At 33.1% G+C, this 25,208-nt stretch overlaps 1 protein-coding gene across 1 annotated transcript in view; it reads right to left on the reverse strand.

Annotated features, from left to right (window-relative positions):
* Positions 1-547: 547 nt before the first annotated feature.
* The window catches only part of APH1B (aph-1 homolog B, gamma-secretase subunit), a 30,911-nt gene continuing 6,250 nt past the window's right edge, over positions 548-25,208 (reverse strand). The window contains exons 3-6 of the mRNA XM_003755626.4: positions 20,968-21,041; positions 18,017-18,139; positions 3,240-3,367; positions 548-1,001 (exon numbers count right to left, since the gene is read on the reverse strand). Of these exons, the coding sequence (XP_003755674.1) occupies positions 834-1,001; positions 3,240-3,367; positions 18,017-18,139; positions 20,968-21,041 (493 nt within the window). The 3' untranslated portion in view covers positions 548-833. The remainder of the gene's footprint in view (positions 1,002-3,239; positions 3,368-18,016; positions 18,140-20,967; positions 21,042-25,208) is intronic.

A 25,208-nucleotide genomic window follows, 5' to 3' on the forward strand; every position in this document is an offset into this window, starting at 1 on the left:
GAGAAAGAACCTAATGGGGCCTGAATGCAGGTCAAAGGTGTTTTTGGTAACTTTCTTTATATCTCATTTTTCTTGTGGCTTGGGTTTTACAACAAGGACTAATATGGAAAATATATTTTACAGTACCATGTATGTAAAGCATATATCAAATTACTTGCCTTTGCAATTGGAAGAAAAGAAGTTATTTCAAGCTGAAAAATTTTTTTAAAATATTAAAAATTGCTTTTACATGTGATTGGGGCAAAATAAATTATTAACAATTTTTAAAAGGATTGGAGTTTTAATCATGTTACTTCCCTATACTTCAAAAATAATTTTTAAATCCCCAAAGTCAATTCTGAATGGGAAAAAACCCTTCAAAAATAGAATTATTAATAAATATCTTATTTTGAGTAAAGAACATTTGGAATTTTATGTCTCATAAGCCATTAACTAACTTAATTAACCTAACCCTAAAAGGGAAATGCTTTAATAACACACTCAAAAAAGACCATAGAAATGATAGCCCTTTAACTTTTTGTGGATCTATAACTTAAAAGACGCAGGTTCAGCAAAGAGTATATTCTTGATGTATTAATTTAACCATACTGAATGTATAAAGACACAGCTACATATTCCTTTCATATATTTTTGGACTTCCCCCAGGAAGTTATCATTCATATATGCATTTCAGACAGCTGCTATATAGAAGCCTTATTAGATGAGAATCACGTATTTAGTTAGCATTTTCTTTTCTTCTAAATTCAACAAGAAAAAGAATTTTAGAAAAAGGCACACTTGTGCTTCCTCTAAAAACACAAAAATCTGTTCAGGGAGGTCCCAATTCTCAGATGTTATCTGGCACGCTGGTTAGAAAGAAGGAAGTCCTTGTCTCGGCACAATAGGCATCGTTTCAAATTTCTACAAGAGCCACCAGCAGTGAAGAACGCCCAGGTACCCATGAATAGCATGATAACATATGATGCTGCTAAACTTGCTTTATAATAGGGATTCAGGAAGGTCTGTAGGGAAAGAAAAGTAAATTAGCTGGGGTGATATAAAATTTTAAATAGCTGAAAAGATTAAAGACAAACACAAAATATATTCAATAGCTCAGCCTTATTTCACCAAATATTTAACTTATGTGATGTACGATAAGTACTAAACCAAAAAGTCTAAAATTAAAAAAGAAAAACAACTGAAAAGGCAAGAAATTGGTTTAACAAAGAGTGAGCTTTGTCTACTGTAGAAAAATTCAAATGGAGGAAAGTGAAGGAGAATCAATAAATATACATTCCCTAAAATGAAAGTGAGAGTCATGTGCCGAATTCATTGAGGAAAGAAGGAATGACTGTAGGTTTGCAGGCAACAGCTACCAAGATTTTGATTGGGTGGTAGATACTGATTTCATGAATGTAAAGGAGGAGAAGTAACTGAATGATAAAGGTAGAAAGGGGAACCTAGAAGTGGCAATAGGGAGCAAGGAATATTCCAACTCTTTCCTCAATCAGTGAGCCAAGGAAAATGAGTGAAGGTGTACTTAAGAACTGGAGAGGGTTTCTGAGGAAGCTGTGTTATCATGGGGAAGCCAGGTTCAGTAATTGCTAAAAGATGGGAGAGGAATTAATTAATTAATTAAAATTAGTGGGAGAGGAAAAATTTGTTTAGAAGGGAAATTGTTGCCAATGGAATAGGCATTCCAGCCTGTTGAGTAGAAAGGGGGATATTATCTAGTTAAGACTCAGAGTGAGAGGGTTGAGGTGGATGGGAAATGGGATTTAAAATGTTAGGTATAAGCCTCCCAGATGAAACTGGAGATCAGGTATGAGGCAAGTAGAGCATAACATGGAATGCACATGGTCAGATGAGAGGCTGCTTTTCACTTCTCCCCTTTTTTTTGAAGGTTAAAGACTAGGCAAGAGACAAGTGGATGAGAAGAAGGAAATTGAAAGCAGGATAATAAAGTCTCACTTCCTGTTAACTTTCTTCTTCCCTAAGGGGACAGATGTAGCAGAAGATGAATGACACAAGATACATTTGGAGGTCAGCCTTGCTGCCTTCTCTCAGGAAAGTGTTGAAGGATGACAATGACATAGCAAACAGACAGCACTGGAAAAAAAAAAGGCTTGTTTTTCCAGAAACTGAGATAAAGGGGATAGGGATATGCTAACCACTAAAAAGTAAGTCTAGACAGAGCATCAATAGGTAGGAAGAAATCCAACAATAAAGATATGTGATTAGAAAGTGTAAGGTCTCTATTCTCATCACAACCATCAACAGCCCTGTCTTGTGGAAGGAGATACCACTGAATCTTAATGGGGCAGCATCAGTAAATTCCTTCAGGGAAAGCCTGAGCAGGAGGTAATATGTCTTGGGTCTCATGGAAAGCACAAGCAGAGTCTGGCAGTGCTGTAGCCCAAGATCTTCAGCAAGCCCAATACTGTTGCTTCCATAACTATGAGTTCTTAAATGGATTTCTGTCACTTGCTTTTCCCCTTGGATGTAGAAACTTGTTTGACCCTGGGTTGATTTTTGTTTATTTTCTGATTGTTTTTAAAGTTTATTTTATTGTTTTTTTGTTATTGCTGTTTCTCAATATTTTGAAAGTTTAGGAAGGGAGATGAGTAAAGAACAAACCACTTAGGCTGTTATTCCATTATCTTCTCAAAGGTCTTTTGTTATTACTATTATTAATAATTGATAATAATAGAATAAAAGTACTTCAAAATCCCAAATTATTTTTTTGTTCCCTTGTAAAACAGGAATAAATGAATAATTTTAAAGTTAAAATAGTACTCACAAGAAGTATATGATGTTTTTAAAAACTAATTTTTGAGACTAAAGTACAGACAAATGAGAGTACTTTAATTCTAAGAGAAACCAACTAAATGCAGATGAATAGAAAACTAAAGATTCTAAAACAACCTGAGAAACTACAAAATAGAAAAATTTATGAAAATTTATGAGTCTTTATATATATATATTTTTTTTTGGGGGGGGGAGGGGGGGCGCTAAGGCAATTGATGTTAAGTGACTTGCCTAGGTTCACATAAGCTAGGAAGTATTAAGTGTCAGAGACCAGATTTGAACTCCAGGTACTCCTGACTTCAGGGCTGGCGCTCTCTCTACTGTGCCACCTAGCTGCACCCTCATATTTTTTTTAAAGTCCTATTTCTAAATGTCATTTCCTTCTTTAAGTATATGAAGAAGTATGTAGTTCTAGAGAGTGGCTATAGTATGAACATATAAACTGGACTCACCAGACCCGATACCAGCAGATGACTCACAACGACCACGATCAGTGCCCACCAGTTTTTAGTCTCACATGCATCGAAAAACACAACTCCCCAGAAGACATGAAGCAAAACCATAACTAGAGTCATGAAAGCTGAAAGAAGGTGAATATTAGTGAACAGTCATATAAAGGATATTAAAATTAGGATATAAAAATTCTCTGAGTGAACTGCTCTTTCAATGTAGATGTGTGTTTTTGGGCTATCATTCTGCTTATTACTTACAACAGAAATATGTAGGCATTTCTCTATCAGTAAATACCATAACATGCTATACAGACAACATGTGAGAAAGAAATGGATGTAATTTTTGCTTTATGATAATTATGTTTCAATAAATGCACTGAAAAAAGTTGCAACTTCACATCTAATGTGTGTGTGTGTGTATTAAATAAATGACAAATCCAAGAGTTTCAAGCAATTTCCTTAAATGGTTCAAGAATACTGTTTGTTTTGAATCCAATTATGTCTTTCTCTATTTGCTCTGTCTGCAAGAAATAAAACGATGTTTATACTTATTCCTTTTAAGTGAAAAATATCTGACGCCCTTATATATCCAATAGCCTCAAAATTGATACAAGGTCCAAAGTAATACCACAAAAAAATTTTATGAGAAAACAGATCAGATACCTTTACAGTTGTGGCTAAGTGATGAATTCTTAAACAAATAAAATAGTGGTTTGAAAGCACAGAAGAGATAATTTTGATTGAAATTAAAAAGCTTTTTTGAAAACAAAATCAATGAAACTAGGATAAGAATTAGAAGGGAATATATATGCATTTAACATATCTGATAAAGGTCTGATATTGAAGAGATATAAGGAACAAATATCAACATATAAAGCTAAATGCCATTCCCTAATAGATAAGTGATCAAAGGATATGAACAAATAATTTTTTAAAAAATTGTAAATAATTAACCATATGAACATATTCTTTAAATCATTAATATTAGGAATGTAAGTCAAAACAAAACCTCCTATCCAACAAATTGTCAAAAATAACCAAAAAAATTGCAAAGAGTTAAATTTAGAGCATATGAAAAAATAAGCACAAAAAATATATAACTGACAGAGCTATGAGTTAGTATAAACATTCTGGAAAACAATCATATCCTATGAGAAGCAAATATTCCCAAGGAAATCAATGATTAAGGCCCCATATATATCAAAATATTTTTAGTTCTACTTATGGGAGGAGCAAAGAACTGCAAAGCAGATATTTATCAAGTGGAACTAGACTCAACAAATTGTGGTACACAAAGGTAATGGAATATTCTTGTGCTATAAGAAAAAATAAATATAGAGAATCATGGGATGACATACGTTTGGTGCAAAGTAAGCAGAAGGAAGAAAACAATATACACATGATGACTATATTAATGTTTTAAAAAAACCCAACAACAATATAAAATGGATGCCATGGAATTATTATGGCCACGATTAGCCTCCAAAAAGATATATAATGTCTTTCCTTCCCTATTTATAGAGTGGGAAAACTTTGGATATAGAACTATCCATATAATGTTAAAACTTGGCTGATGTTTGATTAGTCTTACTGATTTTTTCTTTTCTTTTATTCTTCATTATAAAGAATGGACTTCTAGGGGAGAACTAGACAGTAAAATAATGCTAAATACGGGTTATATACATGTATGTGTGTGTATGTATATATATATATATAATTAAAATGTAAAAATAAAATAAATATGATTTTTAATGAATCACATCACTAAACTGAAATTTTTCCACTAAGTTTTTGAACAAAGACAAATGAAAGAATACTAAAATAAGGAAAGATAACAATCAATGCGGAGGATATCCTAACTGTGCTACTATGAATGCAACGGGTATGTGAAGGACATAGCAGCTAAGAAATAAGGTTAAATTGCTGTTGATGATGTGTCTGGTCCAGCAGCAAAACTACTTTATGCTATCAATCAGTTCAGGCGGTTGGAAGGCCTATTTCTATTCACGGAAAGGAATAGACGGGTGCCTCTACACACGATCCTTTTAGTTACAAATGGTGAAAGCCACATCTGTCCCCATGTTCTACCACTACTGTCATGAAAGAAAAACTGAACCTTCAGTTTTGTGTCACTGCAAATGGCAAAGGAAGGCAGATGGGGATTGTTAAAGAAGAAGACATATGACTATCACTCTGGCCAATACCAAAGCCCTAACTCCTCACTAGAAATGTGATAAGAGGGTGGTAATGAAGTGGACACATGCTACCAAAGACTACATGCCTCCCTCAACATATAGTCCTTAATGCCATCCTCTGTTCCATCCCCTCTCTCAAAGACTCTTACTGAGATAGGACTAACTGCTTCCTTCTTACCCTCTGATTACTTTACCACTGAACTTCCTCTCTCTTCTTCAACTCTTTATTAACTTATCACATAATCAAGTGATCCTTTGCCTATGGATAACAAATTCTGACCTCCCACTTTCTTAATCCCTGTGATTCAGAGATTCATCATTATTTGCCAAAATGAAAACTTCTTTTCTCTGTATCTTTCCAAATTCATTCCTATCTTGATCCAGCTTCAATCCTTTCCTTCCTTCTTTGCTTCCACTCTGCCCTCTGACATTGTTAATCTATCTCATTCATCCTATATCTCCTTCCATTCACAGTCTTTCATTGTTCTTTTGATTGTGGAAACCTGGCTTTCATTGGTTCAAACTTCATCACTGGCCATGCTCATATTGTTTGTTATTCCTCATACGAGCCACAACAGACTGGGCTCTTCTGGATACTATCCCTCTTTTATTCAAAGTAATGACACATTAACTTTTTTGGAAGGAGGAAGGAGGCGAAAGGAGCATATATCTTATTTGCCAATGCCACTTACATATCCTCCTCTTTGCAAACATGACCCAGGAACGTCTTTTGAGGTACATTCATTCTCTATGATCCTTCCCAGATCATTGTTTCTTGTTATTTCTAAGTCTAGGTCATTATTCTTTCTTCAAGAGTTGAGTACTTGACTTTCAATCATCTTCTCTTTTATAATCCAGCGGATTCTAAAATAATCTTTTTAATCTCACAATACTTATGTGTAGATATTGTTACAATCTTACTCCAAATTGAAAATGTCCATTTGGAGGTATGGGCAGGGAGTAAAAACATTATTTCTTCACATAAACATATACAAAGCAGAATAAGTGGCTTAAGGCAGCAGATGATTATCTTTCTCTTGAATTTTTTGACTTCTTATTCTTTTGAAAATCTTGTCCTGCCAAGTCTCAGTCTGAAATTACTCCTACCATCTGCTGCCTTCATTTCTTCTCATGTGTTGCTGAATAAAACTGGAGAAAATCGTGTAATTTTGCTGACAATACAGAATTACATGACACATTCTCAAACAGGCCGTCACCATGGAAAAATGACCCTTTCTCCCTAATCATCACAGTGCCTTTCCCAAATCTTTTCCTCTCTCCTCAAAACTCTACTGGCTTATACCTAGCTCCTCATCTTCCATTTTCTTCTCCTTTACTCCCATTTCACATAAAAAGGTAGCCCTTCTTCTTGCCAAGGCCAACCCTTCTATATGCCAAGTGATCCCATTTCATCTAGCATAGAAGATTTATCCCTCTATCAATCCTACTCTCTCATCAATCTTCAATCTCTCCCTCTGTACAATCTATTTTTTTATTACCTACAATAAGCTCTGTTCCAAGTCATCTTCTCTCTACTATTTCAATTGGTGAACTCATTGTCTTCCATGGATTCAATTATCATTTTTGTGCTGGTGATTCTCAAATTTACTTATCCAATTCTAAATTCCATCCTGACTTTCAGTCTCACATTCCAATTACCCATAAGATTTATCAAATTGGATATCCTGTAAAAATATTCAACTCAATATGTCCAAAGTTGAATTAATGGGGCAGCTAGATGGTACAGTGGATAGAGCTCTGGCCCTGAATTCAGGAGGAATTGAGTTCAAACCTGGTCACAAACACTAATGTTTCCAAGCTATATGACTCTTGGCAAGTCACTTAACTCTAACTGCCTCAAAAAAAAAAAAAAAAAAAAAAAAAAAAAAAAAGCTGAATTCAATGTTTCTCCTCAAACTATCTTCCTAATGTTCTTATTGCTATCCAGGGCATCACCAAGGCTCACAACCTAGATGCCATTCTTGACTTTTTTTTTTAAACTTTTTTTTCTACTCACCTACCCCCATGTTGTATAACTACTACAAAATCCTGTTGATCCTACTTTTGTAATATCTTTCACGTGCTCCCCCTTTCTCATCTGACACTGCTACCACCATCTTAGTTCAGGCCCTCCTTATTTTACTCCTGAATTACTACTAACAGCCTGATGGTTGATCTCCCTGGCTCTATTTGGTCCATCCTCCACTCAGCTATCAAACTGATTTTCCTAAAGCACAGGTTTGCTCATGTCACACACCTATTCAGTAAATTAGTGGCTCCCTATTACCTCTAGAATCAAATATAAAATTCTCTATTTGGTTTTTAAAGCCATGCACAAGTTCAACCTTTTTATCTTTCTAGATTTTTCCACTTGTGTCCTCTTCCACATCCTCCATGATTCTGTTTACAATGGTTTCCTTGCTGTTCCTTGTTTCCTTTGCTCAGAATTTTCTCCTTCCTCATCTCTGCCTCTTTTTTGTTTGTTTGTTTCCTTCCAAGGTTTAGCTAAAGATAAAAACAGAACAGTGCCCTCCCTTTACAGAGCTTATATTTTATTGGAAATGTGTATGAGTGGATGCAAAATATACACAAGATAATTTCAAAGGGAAGTGATACTTGCAGCTGGCGGGGAAGAGGGATAGGGAATCAGGCTTCCTAAGGGGTGGTATTTAAACTGGGCTTTGAAAAGAACTAAGGATTCTAAAAGGCACAAATGAGAAGGAAGTTCATTCATACAAGTCCACCTGTGCAAAGGTATGGAAGTGGGTCATGGAATGCCAAGTGTGAGAGACAACAAGTAGGACATTTTGACTGGATTGTAGTGTAATGAAAGAAAGCAATGTAAAATAAGTCTTTAAAGGACAGAGTGTTCAGATTAAAATGCCAAAAAGAGGAGTTTGTATTTATCCTAGAATCCTAGAATGTATTGATCCTAGAATCAATAGAAAGACAATAGCGTATTAAGGAAGAGGACCAACAGGGTCAAACATATGTTTAAAGATGGTAATCTGTTTAAACACTGTAAGTGGTAGGGAGCTATTTGATGAGCTAGATATTATTCACTGTCACACAGTTTTTCATGTTATAAAATGATTTCTTACTTTAAGTCAAACATTGCCTATTGTAGCTTCCATCAATAGTTTTGTTCCTATAAGCAACAATGAACAAATCTATATTTTTCCTTCTACTTGGCAGTCTTTTAAACAAGGGATATTCCAAAAGTCTTTGGGTAGTTTTCAGCTATTATAAAGCAAGCAGCTTAACAATTCACCGAGACTTCTGGGATATCCTGTAAATGAAGATAGGCATCATGTTCCTGCTTAGTCTTCTCTTATTGAAGCTAAATAGCCTTAACTCTTTCAATTATTCTTCATATGACAGTTTCCCAACCTTTAACAGCCTTCTAATTTTCTTTACATGTGTTCTAGTTTGTCACAGTCCCTCTTAATATTGTTACTTCAAACTGGAAAAAACAACTCAGGGTTATATGATACAGAGGAGCTTATCACCAGTAAGTTGGCTTCTTGGTGACATAACAAAAATACAAAATGGTCTCCAGACTTGTATAGCAACAGTGATGAGGTAGCAGGAAAGGATCATAAGATGATAGATTGTAGGCATAAAACACCTTAAGAGGTTATCTAATTTTTTAATTTTGGAAGTGAAGAATCTGTGTTTCAGTGAGATTAAAGCAAGTTACAAAAGTAGTTAAATGGCAGAGATGGGATTTAAATTGAGTAGACTAGGGGTAGCTAAATGGCACAGTAGATAGAGCATCAAAGCCCTGAAGTCAAGAGGACCTGAGTTCAAATCCAGCCTCAGATACTTCATACTGCCTTAGCCTAGATAAGTCACTTAACCCCAATTGCCTCAGCAAGAAAATAAATAGTAGGCTAAGGGCAATAAATGATAATATATGATGGGCATACAGAGGCTGCAACATATTACTAATCATAACCTACATGTAAAAAAGTAGTGTAAAAGTAAAAGACATTAAGTAAAATAAATGATCAGAAAAAGATCATGTAAAAAGAAGAGAAAGAACTGAAAGCTAAAATATGAAATTGCTACACACATAACATTTTTTAAAAGGACTTCCAGCACACTGAGATTTTTCCATATAAAGGCTTATTTAGAAGCACATGAACAAGAATTACATGGGATAAAAAGATATGAATGGATTGTAATCTGGGCCACTAGGCCACACATGTTCATGAGAACATGAACTGAAGTTTAAGACTGCATTGATCTGGGGCATCTAGGTAGCATAGTACATAGAGCACTGCCCTGGAATAGGAGGACCTGAGTTCTAATCTAGTCTAAAACACTGATTAACTATATGACCATGAGCAAGTCATTTAATCCTGACTGCCTCTCCAAAAAAAGAAAAAAAAAGTTTCACTGATCCCTAATTTTCCCTGTATAATTTATTAATGTCAAATTTCATACTCTTGCTTTCTGTTTACCAGTTTCTGGGAACAAAATCATTCTAAATCCTTTTCCTGAAAAAATAATTAAAGAACAAAATTTGGGGGTAAGATGTATTATTTTCATTATAATCACAAGTGAGTTTTATGACTGGGTGGGCAAGCAACTCCACATTGGTCAAAATATATGTGGTGCTTTATGCTCACTACAGAATTCACACATTAGAATAGATAATAATGAATTAGAACATGAAGCGGAGGATAACCATTATGATGAGTGGTTTGGAAATTATTTCTTAGGAGAAAAGTTTGAAGGAAATGGAAATGCATAGTTTTGCAAAAAAGAAGCCTCAACAAGGATATAATAACTGTCCTTAAATATCTGGATGTCATGAGCATGACTTATTTTGAACTGCCCAACAAGGTAGAATTAGGTAAAAGTTCAAAGTTATAAAGGAGTAGATTTTGATTGAGTATTAAAAAAAAAATTAATATAATTAAAAATGTTTCAATAATGGAATGAGCTGCTTTACAGAACAGAGTAAGCTTCTCATTAGCAGACATTCAGAAGTTTAATCTAGATAAACATCTGCCAAGAAGTTTGTAGTCAGGATTCCTGAATAGGATTTATAAGGTTTATGGTTTTAACTTCAAGGCTGCAGAAGTACTAAGTAGCAGAAAAGCTGATATGTAAACCCAGACTCCAAATCTAATGGTTTTTTTTCCTCCCATTAAACTGTTACCCTTCATGCTAGAAGGGAAGAATAAATTGAACTCAAAGGTTCATTTCAAATCTAAGATTGCAATACACATAGTGCTTATTATTGCTAAACACTGTACTAAATCCTGTAAATAAATACAAAAGAAAAAAGAAAATTTATATCAGAAAATATAGTCGGACTAATATCCTACTACAGTTGTTGTATGGTTGCAAATAATAACACAATCAGGATCTCTGAAGAATTACAAATGAGTATCATCCAGAGAGCAATAGGTATGAGCAAAATGCAACACATCACAAAAAAAGTAATTAAGAAGGCAAACAGGAGCAAAATATGGCACTAAAAAAATGTCTGGAACAAAAAAGATGATGGGCTAGTGACACAGCTAGAATAAAAGATAACTAATGAATAGTCCATGAATTCCACTGATAGGCTTGTGATGTCAGAATAAAGCAAGGAAAACATTTAGCATAATGGATGTAACTTAGAGGAGGATCTGGAACAGAATTAGTTGCAAAGGACAGGCAGACTCAAATGGGTTGAGACTTGCACTGATGAAGGAAATTTAAGTACTATTATAGCTGGACATCCTTGACTAACGAAGGGCCAAAACCTGGCTAAGAGATTTAATTAAGCAATTTCTTTGTAAAATATATTTATGTGTTATGTAGACATTTTTGCTGATGACAATTAGAATATCTATTCTATTAAAATTTACCACAAAATGTTAGCCAATATTATAACACATTTTCACTTGGGAGTGGCATAAAACTTCCAAAACCCAAAACAGAACTAAAAAGAAATCTGTAAAACCTAGAAGTCCAAACTCACATTTTGCATATGAAGAAACTGAGAATTTGAAGACATGCCATTTTAGTTCTGGTCGAGTTCTCTTTCTAATATATGTGTCCCTTATTGATTGTTGCAATATTTTAATCATTTTAAATTTTGATTCTATCATGTTTTGCATTAACTTTCCCTCTCAGTTTGACAAAGTTCAAAACTGTCATAACTGAGAGTCAATCAACAAATGCCAAAAATCTTATTCATGAAAACTACCTTTAAACCTACAGTACAATATATCATAGGAGTATTCTCTAGTGCATGCCCTCATTACTTCATGAATGGACTATTGCAATTCTCTAGTGCAACTCCTCTGTTGACAAGTCTATTTGCCTTAAGTCTTTATCTACTTAATCTGCCCTCCATTAGGTTATCAAAAGAATTTTCCTAAGGTCAGACCATGTCTCTCTGTCTGTCTGCCTGCCTCTCCCTCCCTCCCTCTGTCCCCCTCCCTCCCTCTCTCTCTCACTCACACACACACACACACACACACTCACACTCAGACACACACACCACAGAGACACATACACACAAAATAAATTCTAGTGGCTCTCTATTGCTGCCAGGATCAAATACAAAATCCTGTTTTGTGGTGAAAGCCCTTCTTAACCCACCCCCCTCCTACTTTTCCACTCTTCTTACTTTTCACCACATACTCCTCAATCCAGTGAAATTGACCTTTTTTTGGTCAGTGAACAAGACATTCCATGTCTACACTGTGGGCATTTTTTTCTGGCTGTCTTCCAATGTGTGGAATGTTCTTCTTCAACTATGCCTCATAGCATCCCTGGCTTCCTTTAAATCCTGATTAAAATCCCATTTTTTATGGGAAGCCTCTTCCAAACTCTCTTAATTTTAAATTATTTCTTAAATCAAATCTCTCAAATTATTTTCTAAGGGCAGCTAGGTGGTGCAGTGGAATAGAGCACCAGCCCTGAAGTCTGGAGGACATGAGTTGAAATCTGACCTCAGACACTTTACACTTCCTAGCTGTGTGACCCTGGGCAAGTCACTTAACCCCAATTGCCTCAGGAAAAAAAAAGAAAAAAAATCTATTTATCCTGTATATAGCTTGCTTTGTATATATTTGTATCCTTTCTCTCTTGTGAATTTGTAAGCTATTAGAGAGCAGGGGCTATCTTTTGTCTCTTCTAGAATTAATATTGTGTCTAGCACATTGTCAACACTTAGTAAATGTTTACTTATTTATTATCCCAGACCAGAGAGTCTTCACCTGGAATCCATAATCCCAAGATGTTCATAAGCTTAGGTAGGAAAAATTACATCTTTATTTCAAAATAATTAGTTGATTTTATGCACTCAAAAACATTATATACTCAAGGTATCCAAAGGTTTCCCTACACTGCCAAAGGGGTCCATGATACAAAAAAACCCCAAAAAACAAACAACAATAAAAACATTGTTCAGAGAGCTTAAAAATGGCTAAAATTGATAGTATCTTTATAAAGAACAATTAAATGAAATTTAAAATTAATGAATCCTCTACATTGCATACAATAAAAATTTTAAAGTTTGACTCTAGGACTACTCACAGTTAAAAATTAATATAAATTAAAAGGAGCTCTGTATTTAATTTGCAAAGTTCTAGCTACAACATTTTGCCATGGAATAAGACTCAAAGACACATGACCAATAAAATGGGGAAGAAACTGACACTCCTATATAATTCCGAACAACCTATTAGTAAAACATTTTTCTGACCTTAAAATCTAAAAACTATATTGCAGTATATGTTTAGTCCATAGAACAATTCCAATAAATCTAACTGAAACTACTATATTACTTTACCAAGGCTTCAAGAAGAAATAATTTGAGTCAGTAGATGTGTTAAAAGTTATTTATTTTTCAAAATTTAATATCCTCTACTTCCATTTTTCCTCTACTTACAGATGATGAAACATCATTTAGCTGGGATGTCCACCTAAATCCTGCAAACTATCAAGAAACTGTTGTGGTACTTTCATTCTTTGTACATATATTTTTAATAACAGAAGATGAAAATGAATTTAGGAATTTGCTATAACTCAGAGTTGGCCTTAAATATTAGGATGATTAAAATAAGTTCTAAAATCATCATGAATGTACACTTTAAAAATATTTGTACTATCTTTCAAAAGCAAGATTTAAAATGATAAAAGAAAAAAACTGCTTGACTTTCTGAAATAAGTCAGCACCATCTAGTGAAAAAACCTGGCATTAGAAAAAGTTAACATTTCATTAAAAAAGTGTCATTTGGCAGCAAAAATTAAAATAATTTTTAAATGGTTAGAAAGCATAACCATTGATTACTACTACCAAGGCAACAAATTTGAAGAAACCATCAAAAGAGGATATTGAATTAGTTTATAAATTGGGACAATAAGCCAGGCTCTAATTATTTATTACATGTGAATAAAATACAAGTAATATGTACTAATTAGTACTATATGTGAACCATAATTAAAAAAAGAAACAAAAAGTATCAACATCGAATTATAATTTTTTAAAGTCCCTAATTTTGTTAATAAATTTAATTGTGGATTGCTAACAAGATAATTTCTTGTACAGTGCCACCAGAACTATCACAAAAATAAAGTATTAATAGCATAGGTTATACTAACTCAACTAACTTCTACAATAAAATTTTCTCTTAATAAAAATTACTAAATGGTCCTCTCTGGTTATCTATATATTTGCAACAGCAACCACAGCTATATCAAAAGTTAAATACATTAAAAAGTAAAAGAAATGGACTGAATTAGTTCACAATTTCATGTTCTCTGGAGGAAAGAAGCTTATCAAGAGGTTATGCTTAATATTTTAATAGCATTTTCTACTTCTACACATTTGGTTTTTGACATTTGGCATGTAGAAGAAGAAAGGTCACCTTCTTCATGTACATCAGTAAAAGAGAAAAAAGTGGGGGAAGGCACTTGAGTGATATGAGAGAAGCTGGGCATGAGGAAGCTTTCCTTGAATTGTCTGATTTTTTTTCAGGGAAATAAGAGCAACGTTCTTAACTTTACTCAATATGAGAAGAGATGCCACAGGAAGTTTGAACAGGAATGAAAAGTGTGTTAATTGGCTGGGTCAAAGTTTTTCAAAATAGTTACTCATAATTCCAAGAAAAAATAAAACAAAACACCTTTAATAGACTAGACTGAGTTCTAGGAAACTGGCAGGCAACTGCAAGGAGAAAAACAATTTTTTCTTCTAATCTACCTGGCTATTAAAAAACAAGTGACCAAAAAGAACTATAAATATACTATGTAGCCAGGAGAAAATATCATATTTCTGAAAATACACACACTTATCATAACAGGAAGATAAGATTCATTAACTGAATATACACTTTTAAAAGTCGAATATTAACAAATGATGTAAAAATAAACATAAAAGAGGAAATCTTGTAAGTCAGAGAAGAAATACATAAATGGGGGCGGGGGGGAGAATCTTACAGAACCTGGTTCTTGGAAAAGCAATAAACATTTAGCTAATCTGCTCAAAAAGCAAGGAAGGAAAAGCAAATTGCCAAAATAAAAGATGAATAAGTCGAAATCACAACAAATGAACTACCAAAAGGGATAAAAATCTGGTCCTGATGGATATGGAAGTGAACTCTAATATGTAAAAAGCAATGAATACTTATGCTATATAAATTATTCTGAAAAATTGATAAAACAAAATATTTTATCAAACTTTTTTAATGAGACAATTCCAGTCCTAACACCTAAACCAAGAAAAGAAAGAGAACTATAGTCCAGTCTTAGTAATGATACAGATACAAAAATTTGGAATAAAATTCTAACAAATTGACTGCAGAAATATACACAAAAACCCCTGTCCCTTAGATTTAGTTTGGTTTATAGCAGGAATGCAAAGATGAACAGACCACATGAATATCAAAAAACAAATGAATTCAATAATCAGTATTTAATAAACTTAAGAACAAATTATTTGAGGAAAAATTTGTTGGGTTTTTTTTTTTTGTCTTAATAGTTTACATTGCTATATTAACTTAAGTTTATTGGGAATAAAATGTATAGTCCATCATATGTTTTTATATTACGGATATAATTCAGTATCAGAATAGTAAACAAAATTCGGACAAAAATACAATGTGATAGAATAAGGTAATTTAAAACTGAAATGGCTTTTATGGATGAAGGGAATCTCCAAACAAAAAAATCTGATGTTTATAAAACTAGCTATTCTCTCTAAGGGATGACAAAACTCTATTTTGAGAATAATTTGGTCAGTAAAAGGGCAACAAGTTATTTGAGCTTAAGAAGAAAGTGAGGAAAAATTTGTTAATGGCCAAGAACTAAAAAGAAGTTTAGTGAGGTTTAGAGCAACAGCTATATCATCTGATGATAGATGCAATATTCTGTACCCCATGTTCATCTCTGCAAAGAAGAAACAGAGGTGCATTTTTCAACTCTTTTTTAGAACCAAGCTTACAAATCACAATAAGCTAAAATTATATATGTGACCTGAATACTTAAGAGATATATCATTAAAAAAGATCAGATCAGTTATCTTTTATAGATATAGCTAAGGAAAAAATTCTTAACTAAAGAAGAGATTAACATAATAAAAAGGATAAATATAATTTGATTGGATAAAATTAAAAGGCTGACAACAAACAAAATCAATAGATGATATCAAAAGGGAAAATTTCAATCAGGGGGAAAAAAACACTGCAATTTTTATCTTTGCTAAGGGTCTAATCAAACATACAAGGCCACAAATCATTCTCTAATAGGTAAATGATCAAAGGCCATGAATAAACCATTCCTAAGAGATTTGCCAAATATTAACAATCATATGAAATAATGCTCCAGACCGTTCCTAAGAGATTTGACAAATATTATAACAATCATATGAAATAATGCTCCAGATAATGTAATAAGAAAAATGCAAAAGAAAACAAAACTGAGATTTCACTTTTCATTCAATCATTTGTTAGAGATGAGACAAGATAGTTAAAGAGGCTGTAAAAATTAAGTATACTACTAATATGACTGAGGCTGGGAATTGAACTGCTCAAACCATTCTGGAAGGAATTTTGAAAGTGGCTAAAATGTTCACACTCTTTAACACAGAGATCGTACTATTAGGCACATACTTCAAGAAAAATACAGACAGAAGAAATTTTTTTTAAAAAGGTTCCATATTCTATATAATATTCACAAAAGTATTTTTTCTGATAGCAAAGAAATATAAACAAAATTGGTGCCCAGTAAATTGAGGAACAGCTTCAATGTGATCAATGATTGTAATCAACTATTATTATACCATGATAAATGATTCTGAAGGATTTAGAAAAAGATGTGACATTGAAAATATAGCTGCCAAGCATAGATCTAAAAGAGTTGAAAGATGCATCTCTATTCCTTCTTTGCAGAGATGGGTACTAAGGGTACAGAAATCTGAATCTATCATCAGATACAGTCAAAGTGCTGGTTAGTCTTGCTGATCTGCCTTTCTTTTAAAAGTTTTCCTCTTAAATCTTTTTACAAGGAATGGATTGTTGGTTAAGGTAGGGGGAGTGTTGGGGGGGTTGTTTTGTTCATAATGATGATGACATGAAAGTAAACAACATTAATAAAAATAGATTAAGAAAAATAAAGTTAAAGCATAACTTATTTGATAATCCTTCTCTACTTCATTTCAAGACACACAAACACAGGACAAAGAACAGGAAGATTCATCACAAGATCAACCCCTTTCCCTTTGTAGATGAGGAAAATGAGGCTCAGAAAGAGGAAATGATTTGTCCAAGGTCTCAAGCATAGGTAGTAAATAACAGAGCTAGAATCTAAACCCATGTCTTCTACTATTTTGCACTGTTTTATGTCTGTAAATCTTTTGTCTCCCAATATTATAAGACTGGGGGAAGAATTCTGACCAGTACTCACCATTATCGATGTCAGAAAGAAATCAAAAACAACAAACTAACTATAACTCAAGAAATATTCTGAAGATTAATAAAAACTAAAGAAAACTTAGGAAGTGTGCTGCCCATCTTTACTTTCAAAATTAAAAACACAGCAAAGTTCTTAATTTGGCATAAAAGAAACAATTCTTATCTATATAGTTCTTTAAAATTTTATGCAAGTCTTGCTCAGTACATCCTTTGTGGGAGACAAAGCAGAGCATCATTATCATCATCATTTTATAGGCAACTAAAGTTCAAAGTTTAAAATTATTTAACAAAGAACAGAAACCTAATGAGCACCTTTGCTGGTTCTAAACCCTTGTTTCTCTCCAACTATAAGCTCTTGGTTGCTATTATTCCACAGCTACCTTTCCTACCTATATCAGACTAAGTCTATGTGAGCTATTTTGAAAACATTTAAAATAAAGTTGCCATTTTCTCATGTTAATCACTTTAGCTATCAAGCTAGTGAGGGAAAAATGTCTTCGGTTCTCATCCCAGAGTAAGCACCAGCTCACTAAACTGGCTTTTTTTGTGAGACTAAAATGTCTTAGAGAAAATGTGTAGGATTAAAATAGCTAAAATCTATGAATTATGTTTGAAGACAGACACAAAGTCTTCATTATCAATAGCTTTATCAACTACATACCTGATGCAAGGAAGAACTGAGGAGGATCTCCATGTATGCCTACTATTCCCGGTCCCAAGGAATCAGATAGGATATTAACAAGGGAAAATACTCCACTCATAATTCCAAAACCTAAGCCAGACACTGAAAGAAAAAACATATGATGTTAATTGGTGACCAAAGGTATCATGGTATAGAAAAAAGATTACTGTATTTGGAATGTGGAGGACTTGAGTTCAAATTCTAGGATGAGATTTTGGGAAAGTCACTTACTCTCTGAGCTGTTTTCTCACGTAAAAATGAGGAGATTGGGCTAAATCCAACATGTTATGTATACACTAGAATGAGGGCCATGCATAATCTAAAATACTTCTGAATGCTGCAAAATGCACACATTTTAGTCTAGCCCAAATGTTCACATCGACAACCTATACTTGGCCTGTGGCAGACATTATTCTAAGCCCACACTGGACTGATCAGTCACAGTCAGACACACTGTAACTCAACTTTAACATAGTGATGTCATTTTGGTCCTCTTTGAGAATGAAGAACAATTGAGTACAGGCCAAACTAGATTAAAATGTAACTGGGAAACACCAAAATAAATGAAAATACAATAAATATTTCTTCAAAGTGATTCAATTGGATTTTCTTCAGCATGAATCTCAGAAACCCACACCAATATAAAACCAGACCAAAATTTTCAACAGAATTATAAAGGAACAATATGTCAAAGGGGAAAAGCATATTTAATATACATCTTCCTCAAGTACAGACCTGACCATGTCCCCTCCCTAACCCTACCCAATAAATGCTAGTAGCATCTTATTAATTCTAGGGATAAATATAAAATCTTATTTGGCTTTTAAAACCTTTTCTTTTTTTTTTTTTTTTATTAGCCTTTTATTTACAGGTTATATGTATGGGTAACTTTACAGCATTGACAATTGTCAAACCTCTTGTTCCAATTTTTCCCCTCCTTCCCCTCACCCCCTCCCCCAGATGGCAGGATGACCAGTAGATGTTAAATATATTAAAATATAAATTAGATACACAATAAATATACATGACCAAATTGCTATTTTGCTGTACAAAAAGAATCGGACTCTGAAATATTGTACAATTAGCCTGTGAAGGAAATCCAAAATGCAGGTGTGCAAAAATATAGGGATTGGGAGTTCAATGTAATGGTTTTCAGTCATCTCCCAGAATTCTTTCGCTGGGCGTAGCTGGTTCAGTTCATTACTGCTCCATTGGAACTGATTTGGTTCATCTCATTGCTGAGGATGGCCAGGTTTAAAACCTTTTCTAACCTCGTGCTTTCTTACTTTCCAATTTTTTATTTTACTTCCCTCAATTTGATTCCTCTATTCTGTGATCTAGTGATATTGACTTCTTTGTTATTCCACAATTTCTTAATTTCTCAAGTATGCAATTTCACTGACTGTCCCAATGGTTGCAATTCCCTTCTTCCTATCCTCGTCTCCTAGTTTCAATTAAGTCCTTTAGTACCCAGTTAAAATAGCAAATGCAAAAAACTTTTTCCAAATCTCCTTAATTCTAGGGCCTTTTTTATGACATTATCTCCAACTTATCCTTTCTAGATCTTGTGAGTATATAGTTATTTACAAGTTGTCTTCCTCATTAGATTAAGACCTCCCTGAGTGCAAGGATTAATTCCTTCCACTTCTTTGTATCCCCAGCATAGTGCATGGCACATAGAAAGTGATTAATATATGCTTATTAATTTGACATATATATTCTTTCCTTGTGGTGCTCCATTGTGAAAAACAATAAATATCTCCTTCAATACCAAGGATATTGAAAAAAAGAACAAGCCCTAGGAAAGTCTGTATTCTTACTGACTTTTGGAGATCATGAACTTCTGAAGGAACAAAAGATGTTTCTCTCTTTAAGGATCTATTTGATCATTGTTTAGACCTTTTAATCTACTCAAAACTTAATTTACCTAAGATTCTCACCTACATTTTTGTTCAAAAGATTCTAACAGCTTTCAATTATGTTAATTTCAATTAATTCGATTTTCTTCTGATTAGTATTAAGTTCAACTTGGCACAATAATTTCCTTTGCCTTGAGATATTAATCTTGTAATCTTTTCTTATATTTGTTCAGTAATTCTATATAATTCCAGTTAGGATTTCTTACTATATGATTTGTTTTTCCTTGGTTGCTTGAAGTATACTTTTTGACTGGATAATCCTGGTGTTTGGAAATCACATTTATGGATGTATTAACTCTGGTGTTTTTGCTGGGGGTTTTTTGGGTAGTTTCTCTTTTAAAGTTGCCCTTGGGTTCTAATAGCCCTGGGCAATTTTATTTTGATTACTTGCTCAAGTTTTTGGTTTTGCAATGGTTTTAGAGAAGCCCAAACATAAAGTTCTCTTATTGCCTTCTTTTTTCCAACTTACTTCTCTATCATAATTCAAGTAAACATTGATTAAGGATCTAAAACAGTAGTTAAGGGGTGATGAGAAAATACATAAAAGATATTTTGGATATGGAATAATAAAAATATTTGGGAGAATAAACCTAATGAGTAACACATTAGACTTAAGAATTAAAAAATGTTGATGGGAAAAATAAAGTACGGTTTGATTAAAGTGAATGCACTCTGAAATTGAGCTTCTTTATCTATAAACTGAAGAATTGCATTATCTAGTTTACAGAGTTGTTTTTAGGCAAATGTTTTATACATCTTGAAACACCATACAAATGTTAACAATCATCATCATTGTTATAATATACTCTCTTCTCAGAATAATTCAAGATACCTTGAATTATTTGATTTTTTTCCCTCCTTTTTAATTCTTTGTTATAAGGGATTGCTATCTAGGAAAGGGAGAATGAAGGGAGAAAGTTGAAAAATATAAATTATATAAAGCCAAAAGATATCGGTAAGATTTTTGGAAAATAAAATTATACACAAATTTTTGATTGAATTCTAACTTACCATAGGCCAGCTGTCTTATAGAAATGGGTGATGTCTCCTCTTGGCTTATAGTCATCAAACCCTTATTTGCTTTTCTGAAATATATACATGTATAATTTTTTAAAAATGAAAACCTAACAGAAAAATCTGAAACATATTTCAAATTTAGATTTATAAACCTATGTGCTAAGTCATGAATTACAATATTTAAGTGAATATATAGTAAACCCATCAATTAATTATAACTCAACTGGCTAGAATTATCAATTCTTTTATGATTTACTTACAATATATTAAAGCACGAGAAAAGCTATCAATCAAGGATTAATTCAGAAAACTCATTTCAGTTTAACCTTGAATTCAGCCCAATCTCAGGCTCCCATTGTCTCCCACACATACAATACTTTTCCATCCTTGTGACTTTATGAGCTATAGTCTGTTGCTGTAATGTTCTCCCCTTTATATTTTGTCCATTCTAATTCTATATCCTCTAAGACCCATCATATTGAATTCTGCCTCTTCTAGCAAGTTTTTTCAGTCTCCTATAGTAAATACTGGTGTTTTCCTTTTCTGAATATTATCTAGTATCATTATGCAAAAGTATGTCCTGTTTCTTCAACTGTTTTGTAAGACAGTGCAGAAATTCTTATGCTTTTTTTCTATTCAGCACAAAAAGATTTTTTGAACTTCAACTTGACAGAATATAAGTTTCCTTAAGGGCTGGGACTGTCACTTTTGTCTTTTAATCTTTAGCGCTTGATAGTGCCTCAGTGCATGATACCTTTAATGCTTGTCAGATATCTGAATGAAAAAAATTCTTTATAAGCACATGCATGACTACACTGGTTCACTTGAAAAAGGTCTGCATTTAGTGGACTCTGGAGGCTCAATGAATTCAGTATGATCCAATAGCCAAAAAAGTTAGTAAAAGCCGGGGGTACATTAAGAAAGGCCTGCTCTGGTCACATTACAGCTAGAATCTCATGTTCTATTCTGGCAATCACATTTTAGAAAGGACAATGACAACTTGAAGAGTTAACGAAATAAAGTAGGATAATCAAAGCAGTGAGGTTTTGATTTCATACCATATGAAGATAGACTGAAGGGAGAAGATTTGTAAGGGATGGAAACATGATAGCATTTTACATTATTTAAAGGGTTTTTACATGGAAGGAGGATAACACTTTCTATTTGGCTCTAAGAGCACCAAAAACCATGGGTAGAAATTGCAAAGAGGCCTAAAATAAGGGAAAATCCCTTAACAATCAAAGATATCAAAAGTAAAAGCCACTGTCTCAGGAGGTATATAATGGGATCATCCTCTCTGGAAATCTTCAAACAGTCTAAAAGGGCATTTATTACACTATGCTGCAGAAAGGATTTTGTTCAGGTATGGGTTGACTAGGGTTGACTAGCTGTAATGATCTGCTCACAAAACATTCATTCAACAAGTTTAATTAAATGAGTACTCATAAAAATGACCTTAATTTCAGCAGACTTTGAAACAAATAAGTTTCCATTGTAGTCCCCATTTTTTATGGGATTCCCAGTAAGTAAAATCTTTCTACTAAGGTAGATTAGTACCTACTGTGCAATTTATAGCCTTTTCAAAGAACTCTAAAAGGCTGTGCCAGAAGAGGGCAAACTCTGGATGGTCATACCAAATATAAAGGCTTCACTCAGAAGGTGATGATAAACTGATGCTAAATTTTGTCATTAATAGGCTCAATAAGAAAAAGAAGACTGAACACTAGATTTTAAACATTTTTGACCACATTAATTCATGAAGGTTACCTACTAAAGAATGAAAAGGTTGAATCCCGAATTGGTGACAAAATTGTGGGGATGAAAAAATGAATCTTTTGAAACTGAATATAAATACATGTTAAATCCTAAAATTTGAGATTACTTGTTGCAAAAGAAATTCCTTTCTTAAATGTACTAAATTACTACATATAGAATGTTAATCCAGTTTAAATGTCATCTCTTTTTATGACCTTACATTTTTTTAAACCAGGATTTCATAGTATTTTTCATTTCTCTATACACTTATTATACGTATTTAACATTTCAATTATTTGTGTTTTACTCTTCTAACTAAAATTTAAATTATAAGGACAAATAGAAAAGGGTAATAATTAATTTTCAGGATTAGTTAGGTCTGTACCATAGCTGTAGCTTCCTTTTGATGAATATCAGGAGTTCCCAAGGTCCCAAGATTTTCAATCACAATGGGACGGAAAAAAAAAAAAAAAAAAAAAAAAAAAAAGATTCAATTCTACTGCTAGGTGGTAGAGTAGGGAGCTGGGACCGGAGTCAGGAAGACCTAAGTTCAAATCTGATCTCAGATGCTTACTAGCTATATGACTATACAAGTCACTTAACCCTTTTATCTTTTCCTTATCCGTAAAATGGGAATAATACATCTGTTTACCAGAGTGGCTGTGAAGTTAAACATGAGCTAATATTTGCAAAAGCACAAAGCACAATTTTCTTTCTTACGATTTTTCCCCCTCTTGGCCTAATTTATTTTCTATAAAATGATAAATAGAAAAATATATTTAAAAGGATCATACATATTTAATCTATATAAAATTGCTCGCTGTCTTGGGGAGCAAGGAGTGAAAAGGAAAAAATTTGGAACACAAAAATCTAACCAAAATGAATCTTAGAAACTATTTTTATATGTATTTGGAGAAATAAAATACTATTGAGGGAACAAAAGCACATAGTATAGTGCACATTCTAAGTGCTATATAAATGTTAGCTATTATTATTAGTTCAACTATAATGGCAATTAAAAAAAGGAAGAGTGATTTCCTATTATAATTAACTTACTAGAAGGATTGCAAGAAACAACTAAAATTTTCCCAAAGGACTTCTCTGTGACTATAGATAACTTACACCCCAATATTCCTATCTAAGCATATTTATTTAGTCATCATAACAAGACCATTAAAGGCTCTTCAACTAATACAAAATATTTATTAAATGCTAAATGCTATGTGATTGGTGAACTCTCCAGTACATTTTTGCATATATATATAACTAGCACTGTCTTTAATTATCTAAATTCTTAATGAATCTATCTAACAAAGTGTATGAGCAAAAAAAAAAAAAAAAATCGTATCATATGAATAACTTTTGTAGCCAGAAAATGAACACTTAAAGTTTTCTTCTAGAGAAAAAATTCTTAAATCTATCAAGTCAAAAAGTATGTTGGTTTTTAATTTAGGTCTTATGAATTGTTCAGAGATGTTCTTATCATGTTAATACTGCCTAATGGTCAAATAAAGAAGTGAAAAAGGACATAGGAAGATTCATTTCTATGCTTCGGATGATACAAATAAAAGGATGTTGAAAATTCTATATATATAAAGAGTTTTCTGTTCTTACAGTTCCAAGGGCACTTCATTATTATTGTTTCTAGGGCAATAAGATAAATAAAACACTGTAGGAACTTGATTTTAAAGTATCAAAAAAATCAGTTATATTCCTTTTTTTGCTTTTATTCTTTTTGTTATATTCCTTGCTCTTTAAATTTAAGATTTCACACTATACTTAACATTTATGACAGTTAACACTGCTGAGATTTAATGTTTCTGTCAATCCAAAAGGTAGACTGTCATATGATGTCATTTTTTAAAAATAGCTTTTTATTTTCTAAACATATGTAAAGCTAGTTTTCAATATTCATCCTTGCAAAACCTTATGTTCCAAATTTTTTCTCATTCCATTTCCCCTGACTCCTGCTCTAGACAGCAAGTAATGCAAGTTATGTCAAACCTGTAAGTCTTCTATAAATATTTCCACAATTATCATGCTGCCCACACACATACAAAAAGATCAAAAACATGAGAAAGGAAAACAAAAAGCAAACAATTTAAAAAAAAATACTATGTTGTGATCCACATTCAGTCCCCACAGTCCTTTTTCTAGATGCAGATGGCTATCTTCATCATAAGTCTATTGGAATTGGCCTGAATCACTTCATTGTTGAAAAAACCATGTCCATCAGAATTAATCATTGCAAATTCTTGTTGCTGTGTACAACACTCTCTTGATTATGTTCACTTAGCATCAGTTCATGTGACTCTTTCCAGGCCTCTCAGAAATCATCCTGCTGATCATTTTTTACAGAACAATAATATTCCATAACATTTATATACCATAACTTATTCAGCCATTCTCCAACTAATGGGCATCCACTCAGTGTCTAGTTCCTTGTCATTACAAAAAGGGCTGCCACAAACATATTTGCA

This window comes from Sarcophilus harrisii, chromosome 2, assembly GCF_902635505.1.
Source record: "Sarcophilus harrisii chromosome 2, mSarHar1.11, whole genome shotgun sequence".
Classification (NCBI taxonomy): Eukaryota; Metazoa; Chordata; class Mammalia; order Dasyuromorphia; family Dasyuridae; genus Sarcophilus; species Sarcophilus harrisii.